General features: G+C 36.9%; 1 protein-coding gene across 1 annotated transcript; it reads right to left on the bottom strand.

Annotated features, from left to right (window-relative positions):
* Positions 1–1,581: 1,581 nt before the first annotated feature.
* On the bottom strand, positions 1,582–2,916 carry LOC101272041 (lysine-rich nucleolar protein 1-like). The gene is given in 3 exon segments (XM_012536968.3): positions 1,582–2,063; positions 2,066–2,700; positions 2,702–2,916. Coding segments are annotated over 3 exon segments (1,332 nt in total).
* Between the last annotated feature and the right edge of the window lie 10,006 nt (positions 2,917–12,922).

The following is a 12,922-nucleotide window of genomic DNA, read 5'->3' as shown; positions in this document are numbered from 1 at the left end:
GAGAGAACTGTGTCTATCTGGCAAACACTTTTGATTGGGCAGTCTAGCTACAGAAAGGTGGCCTCACGGAGGGGCCTAGTGGGCTAAGGCAAAACAGCAGGAATCACCTCAAGGAATAAAGTGGTTAAGAATCACGAGGTCTGGGGAACAGCTGGATAAAGGCAGTTATAAGGGACCTTGCCATAGGAGGGGGGTCAGTCAGTGAGCAACCCCCAAGGGAGAAACAGCCGACAAGTTCGAGAACAGGGTTGTTATGTATTCAGCTAAGACCTTGGCTGTGCTTAAATACCAGACCTCCCACCCATCTCTCCCAGATTCTGAATAAAAGTCCAAAAACTGCCTTGTTCCAGTGGAGACAGGCTGTGTGCTACACGGAGTCAACAAATGAAGAAAAACATGGGAAATCACACCACAAAAACTTGCAGACAGCCTGAGGAGGGCCCAGGACATGGGGAAAAAGGGGGATAGGTGACTCAAGACAATGTTGTTTAATTTACAAAAGGACAGAGGCCCAGCTAACTGCAGGGCAGGAGCTGTCACTAGAGCAACAGTGGTCTGCACCTATGACAGCAGCCGAGACAAGGCTAAGTTCAATCTGAGGACACTTGGCATCTTGCCGTCTTGGCTGCCCAGCCTTCTCTGCTTAGATCCTGCTTCAGGAACAGACTTTAATAACCTTCCCAAGCCAAGTGGAACTCATTCAGCCACACTGAGCTAAAAATTCAAACCCTATCACAGAGACTGAAGATACCGAACAGCAAGAGGGGAAAGGCCTGACCACCACACCCTAATGAGAGCTATCACTGTGGTGATAGATCAGGGACAATCACTCAGCCACTCTCTGGAAGCACCCAGTAGATGGCTGAGCACAATCCTTCCTGACAGCCAAGCAAGCCCAAACTGTAGTGTGATCTCTCAGCAAGATAAAAATGATTAGAGAAGCAGTGGTTGGTTCCTTTTACACTGGGCAAGTTCCTGTAGTGTGGATCAAGACTGGGAAAGATTTATTCCCCTGTCGGAAGGGGATGTGCCCTGAAGAGCTAACTCAAATGCAGAATCTTACCTTGTAGGCCTCTTCTGTTATGCATCTCAAGGTTGAATCCATGAAAGGCCAAGTTCACCTTCTGAGGGAAGTGGCCCACCTGAATCACTGTTAACACAGGCTTGTAAGACTCTAGACCTGGCCGATGTTTGTTGGTCAGGGCCCAGGCAGACCTGCCTCACCTCTGCCCCATGGTGAGGCAGAATCAAAATCATAAAGATTAAATACATTAATGCAAGGGAGACACATATGTGCCTGGCACACAGTAAGCACTAGAAAAGCGTGAGCTATTGCTATTGATACTCACTGTCTTCAACAGGGACAGAAGCTTCACACAGAAAACAGTAGGTTTCAGCCACTCACATGTTCTCCTGCTTCCTGAAACTAGCTGCCCTCACCCCACTTTGTCCAAGCACATCAACATAGTTGTCCTTTATCTCTGCAGGAATTCAATTCGAGACAACTGTCCTATGGTTTTCATCTGCGTAACAGAACAATAAAAGCAATGTTGGCCGTTTGGTGGGACAAGACAGGACAGTTTAATCTTCAAACTTGATTGACCCGGATGCGTTCCTGTCAATATAAAAGATTTTGTCTAGAGCCATGGAGAAGCCAAGGCCGGCCCTCTGCTTGTACTTCCAGCTCATGGCCCAGTCGTAGTCCTGCTGCAGATTCTGCTGCAGGGTGTCGGCCACCTTCTTGCTGAGGACCATGTTGGGCCTGCCAACCATGTTAGGGGGGCAACTGAATGAAGGGGACAGATTTTTAAAGCCACCCATGAGTTTGAGAAATTTCAGTTTCTGTTCCTCATTTTCAAAGCCAGCAGTATCCCATTGGCCAAACTGAGTTCCTGTCTGCTTCCTGGTGTCAGAAGCTTCCGTCCTCCCCGACTCACGATCGATCTCTTCTTGCAAGGCCTTTCGCCTCACCGGGTCTATGTGCGCCTCGTCCATGTTGCCCTTCTTTTCCAACACTACCTCCAAGTCCGTGTCGGGCTCCTCCTCCCAAGGTTCTCCTGCCTCTTCTTCTTCCTCTTCAGAGCTGGCAACTCAGTGTCTGCCTGCTCTGCCTTTTTCTTGGACTCCATTTTCTTCTTCACAGGGGCCTTGGGGTCATCTCCTATTGGGATGTATTCTGGAGCGTCTAGTTTTACTGACTTCTTTTTACTTCCTTTCCTACAGCTGCTCTCCAGAGACCTGGAGAGCTCAGGGTGCCCTAGGGGGATATCTCCCTCCTGGTGGATTTTCTTTTTCTTCTTCATCCTCATGTTGTGTTCCCTGGGGCTCCACTGCTTCCGTTTCTGTCCCAAGACTGCCTGCTCAGGGACGCCACCTTTCCCAACTGAGCAAGTGTACAAAGCGTCCCTGGCCTCACAGAACCAAGGGTCCCTGGCTGAGACGGCTGTAGCTTCCTGTGCCTTCTTCTCCTTCTTGTGTTTTTTGAGCTTCTTGCCAACTCTGGTCACCTCCTCGCCCTGCCTGTGGTCTGCAGAGGTCTTCACCCTTGAGCCAGGGAACACGGACTTTCTCTTCTTCTTCTTTTCCCTACCGAGGGACTCAGATGGACCAAGTGCCTGCTTTGTGGGGCTGGGCGATGGCTCAATCCATTTGGCACGTAACATGGTCTCAGGTTCTAGGAGTTCCTCGCAGACAGTGCTGTGACTCCTTTTTCTTCATTAGAGGCATTTCGGGTGCCTGCTCTTGGACCATATTCTTCGAGGGTGATGTGGCTCTTGTGCGACAAACCTCCACAAAATAATTGTCACTGTTTAAAACAGAGTATTGAGTCTCTGGTTCTTTAACTACCTTCCTTTTCTTCTTCTTTTTCTCTGGGAACCCAAAGCCCAGGTCTCCTTTGTGAGTCTTAGTGATCATTCCCGAAAGCCAAACTTCCCCACCTCCATGTGAGAGCCCACTCCGCCGTGACCATCAATAACTTTTTATCTCAATGAATGACATTCAATTATTTTCTCATTTATATATATATGGAAATATCCTTACTTATGTCATTCAGAGCCAATTTTATGTGAATAATGAACTATTTGGAATAATCAGTAGTTGCGTTTCTTCTTTTCTGACTAGGACTGATCAGTCTACTTCTAACCATATAGGCTATTTGGAAGATAGAGCAATTTCAAGGTAGATTAGTGATAACTGATATTTCAAATAAAGTAATAAGAAAGAATGAGGTTACCAAGGTTAATTTGTACTAATTTACACTTAATAAACCACCACAGAGAAAATTATATTATCATAATAAACATAATATCATTGCCTTATCTCTACTAGTAATCACTCCATAATAACTCTCTAAGTTAGACATCAAGTCATGAGCCACCTAACTTTAACCACAAATCCTTAATGATTTTATATTATTTCTTTTAAAATAATGTCACATTATAGTGACATATAAGTATGTATGTATGCATATATAAAGTATTATGACAGTATTCATTTTCTGAACCCTTATTTATCATGTGCAATCCTTTTTATTTATGCCATTTTAATACTGGTGAGGAGTAGCAATGAGGATTCTCTGAATATCTGCTAAAGCTTATATCTGGGTTCAAATGAGAGGAGGTATCCTATAAAGAATATTATAATTTATCTTTGGTCAACTGATTATTTTTATTGGAACATTATTAAAATTTAGTGTTTATTCTTCATTTCACATATATATATATATTGAGGGCTTATTATATAATAGGGATTCTGCTATTACTGAGAGAACATTGTGAATCAAACATACGTGATGTGAGCCTCACTGAGCATACTATCCAGTGATGGAGACAGACAATTAAATACACAGTTTTTACGTGAATATAATTATATTGTCAGGGTGCTATGGGAGCACACAGGAGATCAGGAAAAAAAAAGGAAGTGAAAACCAGAAGGACAGAATATAAAAGAGACTGGAAGCTATTTCTTAAGGCTGTGGTGTGAAATGTAAGTGGCCTGCTAGTGAAAGATGAGGTCAGAGAGGAAAGCAAATTCCAAAGCATGAAGTGGCCCTCAGTCTCTGAAGAAGAGTTTGTCCTTCACTCTTTCAGAAAAGTGGGAAGTCATTGAAGGACTTTAATTAGAGCAAGGGCATGACCCTTTAGATTTAGATTTCTAAGACTTCAGAAAGACCCCTCTGGGTATAGCATAGAAAACATTATAAGAAAAAAAAATCGATTGCACTCTTCTTGCCTTATTAGATTATTAAATATACCTTGGCAACTACACAGTTTTATTTAATCTAATAATATATTATATACTGCTAAATTCACAAAACTTTATACAATAGAGTATTCTAAATGCTATGTTTCCTTGGTATGTTTTTCTCTTCTTCCATCCCCTTTCCTTTCATAAAGACAATAATCTTCCTTGTGTTTTATAATACATCTGTTGGGCTGAGAAAATCTTATGAGGCAAGGCTAATTGTTTTACCTTGAATGTTTTAGTTTTCTTGTGACAAGTTTGAACTATTGCCATCATAGTCATAGATCAATGTTAAATTCAAGTAAAGCTGATTGACCACAAACCCTTGGCCACAGTAACTGGAGCAGGGAACAAAAGCTGATTCATCGTGGGTCAATTGGGCTCTCTCTCATATGGTATTTAAACTCCTAATCTTAATGACTGTGGTAGATACCTGGATCATATGATTGGCAGAGTAAAGGTGAATGTTCTTCAAAGGTATTATATTAAAGTCTTTGGAACAGTACATGATTATGATCTTCTTAGGACAGATTTGTCAATGCTTCCTTGGATTTGATATGTTGTCAAGTATCCTTAAAATAATATATATATTTTCCTTGAGTTATAGTTATTTTGATTTGTTTTATGTTTCTTAGAAGCAAAATTATACACTGTCTATACTATCAAAATAATCATTTGACAAACTAAGGAATTTAATGTCTGCTAGTATTAAAATAGCTAGCACATTAGCATGTCTTTATCTGAGCAGAAATATTTTTTGTGCCTAGTGAATTTTGTTAAAATATACCTGTTAGGTTCAGATGATTTCATCTATGTAAAACAGAAAATCTTACTTCACCAACTTTCAAAATTCAGGAAAAAAAAATTGCCATATTACTAGAAGCTCTGAGATAGAATGATAGTTAATTTAGCACCTCAATGACATTGCTAACGCTAGGAATCTACATCAATCTTTCTGTGTCCTCCATTCTCACCGTGCCAACTATATCCGTGCATTTTTCCAACATTGTTACAAGAGCTATGATCATCTCATCCTCCCACAACAATATCATATTTCTTGAATACATGATACCACTTAGAAATACCTGTTTTTAAAGAACTAACTTAGAACTTAAGATAAAATTAGAATCTTGGATAGAGAGCATCTTTGAGATCATCAAACGTTACACTCTCATTTAGAGATTTGAAACTGTGTCCTCCACAATTTTACTTAAATTAATGGCCCCCTGACCAATAAATTCTTGTATACATAGACAGGAAGTGTGAAAGGGGATCGGCTAGAGTGCAGTTCAAGGAATGAACAGGTGAACTGCGCATTGAAAAATTTGTCCTCCAAGGTACTGGGACATGGGTGGCGATTGTGTGCCGTGGGGATAAGGAAGATAGGGAGTTGAGGAAGGTAACAAATACATTTAATCAGCTTGATAATTCCAATTTGCCCTTGAAATCATGTTGTTTTATCCTCTATATGTGTTCATTTCCAATATTGAGACGTCAAATTCATGCAGTAGTATTCTCAGGGCTCTGAAAGAATGTTTCATCCAGAATTCAGAATGCAACTAATATAAACAATCTATTGCTAAAAAATAAGGGTTAAAGTGCTACAGAATTACTGTATTCCAAATGTGCCCCACAGTGTTTTAAAATTTAAAAGGTCACTTCAGAGATAAAGGAGTTTATACTGCCAGTCACTTCATTTGAGCATTTATCTTTCAATTGAAGTGACATTTCTTTCCCCTATTTTACATACTGAGTTTCCACCGAAGATTGTATTTGCAGAAAGAGAGACAGTCACAAAAAATTTTTCAAAGAATTAGAAAGTCATGGAGAAGTGGTATTTGAAGTAAGGCATAGAAATTTTGGTAATATAAATGTTATATTTCATTTTTCTACCTTTTTCCTCATGACACCAATGCAATATAAGATTGTATGTATAATGTATATACACAATATATCAAAAGATACATATATATGTATCTTTTTACATGAACATCATAAATAGATAAACAACCTTGTTTTCATGTTAATGACAACAATGCCTTCATCAAAATAGCAAATATCTTTCATGTTATATTCTTAGGATTGTAGGAAATTGAGTTTACACATATGCAGCTTCTCTCTTTCTCTCTCTCTTTTTTTTTTATATTCAAAGTTCCCTTTGGTAGTTTCTACTTTATACAAGTTGAATATATTATATATACACATAAGATAAAAGGAAACTTCAGTCAAGATTTTTTATTTTTTAGCATCTTCTCTGTTTGACCACAACAAGAGTAATGAAATCAATTCTGGGAGAAATTTCAGTGCTAAAGTCTCCAATATAATATGCTCTCTGAGATCAATGAAGCTATCCTTCACTTGTTCTCATTTTCTATTTCACTTTGTACCTCTTGGTTGTTGCTGAACTGAACTTTGAGTGTCAATCTGGAAATCTGTTTTTCATTTTTGAGTGTTCTGATATAAGAGTAGTTAATGTTGGGGAGAGAAATACCTGTTCCATTGAATGCAGATGGTCAGTTCACTGCTGTTAATACTCAGAACAGTTTTTCTGAAATATTATTCTAAAATAGTATTTTATTGAACTGACTTTTTAAAATTGACTATTTTTTAAGAGCAGTTTTAGGGTTACAGCCAAACTGAGGGGAAGGTAGAGAGATTTCCCACATACTCCCAGCTCCCACACATGCATCACCTCCCCCATTATCAACATCTGCCATGAGAGTGGTACATCTGTTAGAATGGATGAACCTACATTGATACACCATAATCATCCAAAGTGCATAGTTTACACTGTGGTTCACTCTTAGAGTTGTACATTCTATGGGTTTGGAAAAATGTGTAATGACATGTATCCATCATTATAGTATCATACAGAGTATTTTCACTGCCCTAAAAGTCTCCTGTGCATCACCATCCTTCTCCCCCAACCCTGGCAACCACTTATCTTTTACTGTCTCTATAGTTTTGCCTTTTCTAGAATGCAATATGTTTGGAATCATACACTATGTAGCCTTTTCAGATTGCCTTTTTTCACTACTAATATGCATTTTAGGATCTTCCATGTCTTTTCATGGCTTGATAGCTTTTATTGCACTGAATAATATTCCACTGTCTTTATGTACCAGATTTTATATATCTATTCACCTACTGAAGGACATCTTGGCTGCTTCCAAGTTTTGGCAGTTATAAAGTTGATATAAACATCATGTGCATGTTTTTGTGTGGACATAAGTTTTCAACTCCTTTGGGTGAATACCAAGGAGTGCCACTGCTGAAATTGTATGATAAGAGAATGTATCATTTTGTAGGAAACTTCTAAAATGTTTTTCAGAGTGGTTGTAACATTTTGCATTCCCACCAGCAATTCCCACCAGCAATATTAGTATCTAATATTAAATTCTTAGAGGATTAAGAGTGTATAGCAGTTGAATATGAATAACAATGACTAGTGAGTTTGGAAGAGAAAAAAAGAAAATATGGAATCATGAAAGATAAGAGAAGGTCAGTTTTCCCACTGAAGGAAGGAACCACCTGTGCCTGCTTCAGCCCGAAGCTGTGTAACATGAGGACAGACAGTGCACAATATGAAAGCTGTTAGTAACACTGGTAAGAGCAGAAAGGGAAGTGGAAAGCTGGTATCAATGAACTAAATATCAGCAGAAGGCATATTCAAGTTGATTGACAAGTGAATTGGACATGAAGATTTGAAGATCATGTAAGATGTTTGATATGAAGAAAAGCAAATAGAAGTAAACTTAAAGAGAAATATAGAACATGTAAAATGGTGCTCATGTGAAATAAGTAGAACACTTAACATTGCCTGAGCCATATTAGTGGCTTAAAAATGTGAGATCCTTTCTTGTCTTTAACAGATCTTGGTATAAAGTGCTTATAACCAAAGCACTGGAATGTTTTCTCTCTTTGTAGTGGAAGATTTTAGTGGATAAAAGTCTAAATTGAATGCTACTGGAAACAAACCTCTTCTACCCAGATAATCACTTTACATCGCTCCCCATGTCATACTAGTGAAAACCACATGCCTAATCACTGCAATGTTGTAGTAGTTTAACAATTTCAAAACTACACATGTTACTGAGAACTGACAAAGAGATGATTCTAAAAAGATATCTTCCAATGATAACTTCCTTGATATCTTACCTCTCTCTTTTACCTATATTACATTTACTTTCTTTATTCACACATGCAGTATGAGGAGACATTCCTCTAAGCCCAAAAGTTCTACTTTCAATTCTGCCTTGCACTAACTCTAATCCTGGGAAAATCAATTACATTCTCTGGACCTCAGTGTACTTATATGAAAGCTGTAGGGTATGATCTGATTTTTTTAAGGTTCTTTTCAAGTTTTCAAATGCTATGATTTTGCTTTCTGAAATGCCTCTTTCTGGTAGAAACACTTTTAAAGAAGGAAAATAGAAGGAGCATCCTTTTTCACTGCTTTTTATGACATTATATGTAAGAAAAAAATATTTACTTTAAATAAAAAATAAAGTGTGATGTCTTCAAGAAAGTAAATCTAACTGTATTTTATATTGGAGATTGTGGCTCTGCACTATTTTAGTATGGCTCAGAATGGATTTTTCTTAGCCTACCACTTATTCAAAATCTGCAAATTTTCACTCTGGATTTAACAAAGACACATTCCTTGAACCTTACAGAACACACTAAAACAATGCAAGCAGTCTTACAAGAAGGCAAATTTAATACATTTGATCAGAACTTTGTTTCTCTTTCAATGAAATCAATATTTCATTCTTTACTATCATTTTAATTATCATTAATCTCTCTCATTTTAGTTGGTAAATTACTTTAAGAAAGAACCTAATTTCTATGAACCCAGTGAGCATTCAAGTCTTAACAGATAAATGTTTAAATGGATAGGTAAAAAGATGGAAGAATGTATATAGAGACAACAGAAACATCTGAGGCTGCTGAGTTAATACAGCACCTAATGCATTTACTTAGGTTTCTTACAAATTAATATGATTCGTGTACATATTCAATGAAAGTAATTTATTTCTCAAGTTAATTCTCATATGCCAATCTATTTGGATTACATAAGCCATTCTATATTAGAATAATTATCATGATTTAACCACTCTTTAACAGAAGATAAAGTTGGCAATACCTAATGTAAATTTCTAACATGATGCATACAATTTTACAAAATAAAAACATATGATTTTTTTTTTTTTTTTTTTTTTTTTTTTGCGGTACGCGGGCCTCTCACTGCTGTGGCCTCTCCCGTTGCGGAGCACAGGCTCCGGACGCGCAGGCTCAGCGGCCATGGCTCACGGGCCCAGCTGCTCCGCAGCATGTGGGATCTTCCCGGACCGGGGCACGAACCTGCGTCCCCTGCATCAGCAAGCGGACTCTCAACCACTGCGTCACCAGGGAAGCCCAAAACATATGATTTTATATAAAAACATTTTCACTGGTTAAGACTCTAAAGTCTGAAATGCTATTATTTTGTTCATTTTTAAATTTACAGTGAATGAGTGAAAATTAAATAGTCACTGTTCATGTATCACCAACATAAAATTAACTAAATGAAAACTACTTCTACTCTATTAATTCTGAATGCCATTGTTAGCAATAGAAACAACTTTAAAATCAGAAATCAAGTAAATAATGAAAACTGAGGAAACTATCAATTAGCAACTCAAACTGCCAGAATCAATACAATGGGAATAATTTATAAGTTTTAAATGTATATACTGTCTTTAAAATATATGTATATGTAGACCATGTATACAATCTCAAAGGAAGGATACATTTTTTAAATGTAATAAGGTAAGGGCTAAAAACATATCACACTATTATAAGCATAACTTACTCGAATGCACAAATTATTTTAATTTATCATATTAATTAAGTTATCTAAATCTGTCATATTAATTTGGTAAAGGTCTGATATTCATTGTGTTAAATACACAAGTCTAGTTAGAAGATATTTGACTAAATTTTGGCTAAAATTTGGTATTTAATTACATATTTTCCAGAATACATAGCACTAGTTTAAAATATTTAGTTTTGGTTGAGAGGATGTATAATATTTTAAATGTTAAATAGAATACATCTACTTTTGAATTTGATATGATGTAAACCCAAGTAGTAAAAACAAAATGCAATAGCCAAAACAATTAAAAAGAAATTGGAAATACCAATTAAAACAATTCTGTGATGAGCTTAGCTCTTTATATTTAACCTAACACATATAATAAATTATCTTACATACATCATTTTTGTACAGTCCATGTACAAAACTTATCTACAGAGAATTAAATAGCTTTTTGAGCTAAAAATAACCATGAAAAAAATGCATCATTTAAGTGTTTATGGTGTGCTTATCCAATAGAAATTTTATTTTACATCGATTATTATTAATGGAAGTTCTCTGAGGATTCATAGTAAAAGGAGAAATATCTTTAAAATCACATTTTAAAAATTATCTATTACTTGTAAGAAATTCATCTATGTGGTTCCATGAACAAGCAATGAGTCATATAACAGCTGTGTTGCCTGCCATTTAAATGGGTGTTATCTTGTAAAGTCTGGAATCATTGTAGTTCTTTTAAAAAAAATCTTCAAATTAGTTATATCTACCAACACCTAAGTTGAATAGAATAAGTTAGAAAGACCACTAGAGTTAATATTAGGATTGCTAGAAGGATAACGTATTGTTTTGCATTGTTTTGTAAGGGGAAGAAAAGACAAATTGTTCATAAACAGTTAATAAATATGAAATTCCTTCATAGAATTTCTGTTTCCTCTCAGCGTTTCTTCTTTCCCATTTCTGAAAATTCGTAATATTAAACTTGTTTTTATTGTGCTCAGTGCATTCTGTTACTTTTCTGTTTATTCATATACTTGATTTATGTATTATGATAGATTGTGAATACTCTGTATTATACTTCTTTGAATCTTTAGGACTGTCAAAATAGTTCCTTATATATTTGACTCTCAAATTATTGGAAAAAATTTGAATGCTTAGGAAATTTTTATTAAATCAACATAACTATTATTTTGTTGTATCACATTTGAATGAATGGACACATTCAGAAAGAAAGAACTCTAAGAGAGATGTAACTTGAAATAGGACTTACATTCTGTTCCCAAATCTACCTGCAGCAATGTGTTCTTAATCAAATTTGGGGGGCTTACAGCAAGACAAAGACTCTGTAACAGACCCAGGAGGCAAAATAAGCTGTTCCACAAGATAGCCTTTATGACCCACAAATGTCATGCCCCTTAAAGTGTCTGGGATATACAAAGATACTCTGTGGAACTGCTGGCCATTCCTATAAGAGAATCACAGTGAAAAGCTGATGTTTGTGGTAAAAAGTTATACTGTCTTCTGCAAATAGCTAGTTTCCTTATGAGAAACAGATCTTGATTGGCTCAGGAATCTTAAACAGATTCAAGATGTGACCAAAAGACCTTGTAATTTATGCTGTCTATCATGATCCACTAAGCTGTGCAGGCATATGCACAGCAGCATCTTACCCTTTAGTAGAACAGGGATAACCAAGCTCAGATTCTGGTGGGTTTTGTATGCAAAAGTAAGTTGCAGGAATTGGTGACTCAGACTCTGTTAGTGCAAATTCCTACTGCAATGCCACCTTTTCTTCAATTTAAATTGCCAGCCCTTGGTATTTGCTTTTAACTGGTTCGCTAAGGAAGAAAACACTTAGGTCTGATTTATAGATGATTCTGCAAAATATGATGGCACTAGCCAAAAGTGGATAAACTGCAGCATTATGTTTCTATTTCTAGTGCCCGTTCCAATAAATTAGTGGGTAATAAAAGTCATCCCAGTGGGCAGAATTTTGAGCAGCAGATATGACTATCCACTTTGTCAATGTGGAAATGGCAGAGTTAGGGATATATAATAAAAAAATATCCAATAATTGGATGGTCAAGGACAAAGAAAAAGAAAACTGGACGATTGATGACAAAAGTGTTTGACAAAGAAGACTGTGGATGGACCCCTGGAAGGGGCACATAGTTGAGGCTTTGTGTCCTGTATAAATACTCGTCATAGGAATTCACTAAAGAGAAGAGTGTTAATAATCACGTGGACATCTTGTCCATTTACCACCCAGTCTCCTTCATCAAGACTGCCATGTTTGGTCAATGTGCCTCTATGAAAATCAGTCAGGGTGGCATGGGTAAAAGTTATGTAGAGCCTATGATATAACCCCTCAACACAGCTGATTTGGTTTCAGAAGTGTTAAGTACCCAAAGCACCAATAGAAGAAGCCTTTACTGAACCATTAATATTGTACCATTATTTGGGCAAACAGCTGGTAGGCTGATTACAGTGTAACATTTTCGTCAAGGAGAAGGCATCAGTGGATCCTCAATTTAATAAACAGTAACTCAGGGTATGAATTTTCCTTCCTCTCATGCAATGATTTTTCCTCCTCAACCTAGGTGAATTACTTGAATGCCTTATCCATGATCATAGTAAGGTAAACTATATTTCTTCTTATTAAATAATTCATTTTATAGCAACAAAGTGCACCAAAAAAAGGATAGCGAATGGAATTTTTTATCTTACCATGTACCTCATTAACCCAAAGCAGCTGGCTTGACAAAATGCTGAAATCGCTTACTAGGAGTTTATTATGGTTAGGACATTGTCTTATAGGAAGTG

Source organism: Orcinus orca, chromosome 5 (genome assembly GCF_937001465.1).
Source record: "Orcinus orca chromosome 5, mOrcOrc1.1, whole genome shotgun sequence".
Classification (NCBI taxonomy): domain Eukaryota; kingdom Metazoa; phylum Chordata; class Mammalia; order Artiodactyla; family Delphinidae; genus Orcinus; species Orcinus orca.
Note: the sequence above shows the minus strand (reverse complement) of the source record. Positions and strands in the feature narration are given on the sequence as shown.